Here is a 710-nt window from a genome sequence, read left to right as displayed (position 1 = left end):
GTCACCGAAGTCGGCCAGCGTGACATCGGCATCGCCCTCGACGAACAACACGCCCTCGGCGGTGCAGTCGACGGCCAGCTTTCGCCCAGCGCCGGCCAATTCCCTCAACCTACCCGCAAAAGGGTAGTAAAAAACGAGCGTTTTGGCCAGCGCCTCCTTGATCACTTTCGCCGGGTCCTTCCCTTGCATGGAGGGCTCGTACTCGTAGAACTGAATCACCGGAATCAGGAACCGGAGACTGTCTTGGTCGTCGATGTCGGAGAGAAGTTTGAGCTCTCTTGGGGTGTCCTTGGCCGGAGCCACAAGCTCCGGTTGGGACCTTTTTACCCTGAACACTAGAGACCCTGCCATAATACTAGTGTTGATACTTTAATTATTATGTGTCACCACTATTAGCTAGTACTATAGGGAATATGTGATAAATGATGGATGAAGAACATGCATATATAGAGATATTACTATGAAAGAGCGATATATATATATATATATATATATATATATAGTATACACACTATAATGGGGGACAAATGCAATTGGGCATGGCCCGCATTTTTTTTTTTTTTGGGGGAGTGGGCTGCTTGGCTGCTTGCTATACTATATATCTCAATGAGGATTGGCTCAATATGCTTTTGAAATATAATTGGCTCCACTAACTAGCTGGTCTAGTGGTCTACGTTTTATTGTTATTTACTTATTAAATTATTTGGTAT

General features: G+C 44.9%; 1 protein-coding gene across 1 annotated transcript in view; it reads right to left on the bottom strand.

The window, feature by feature from the left end:
• LOC21409773 (benzyl alcohol O-benzoyltransferase) overlaps positions 1-445 on the bottom strand; it is a 2,851-nt gene extending 2,406 nt beyond the window's left edge. Inside the window, 1 exon segment of the mRNA XM_010110649.2 lies at positions 1-445. Coding sequence (XP_010108951.2) covers positions 1-351 — 351 coding nt within the window. The 5' untranslated portion in view covers positions 352-445.
• Positions 446-710: the final 265 nt, after the last annotated feature.

The sequence above is a fragment of the Morus notabilis genome, unplaced genomic scaffold (genome assembly GCF_000414095.1).
Source record: "Morus notabilis unplaced genomic scaffold, ASM41409v2 Scaffold518, whole genome shotgun sequence".
NCBI lineage: Eukaryota > Viridiplantae > Streptophyta > Magnoliopsida > Rosales > Moraceae > Morus > Morus notabilis.
This window is presented reverse-complemented; position numbering and strand designations above follow the sequence as displayed.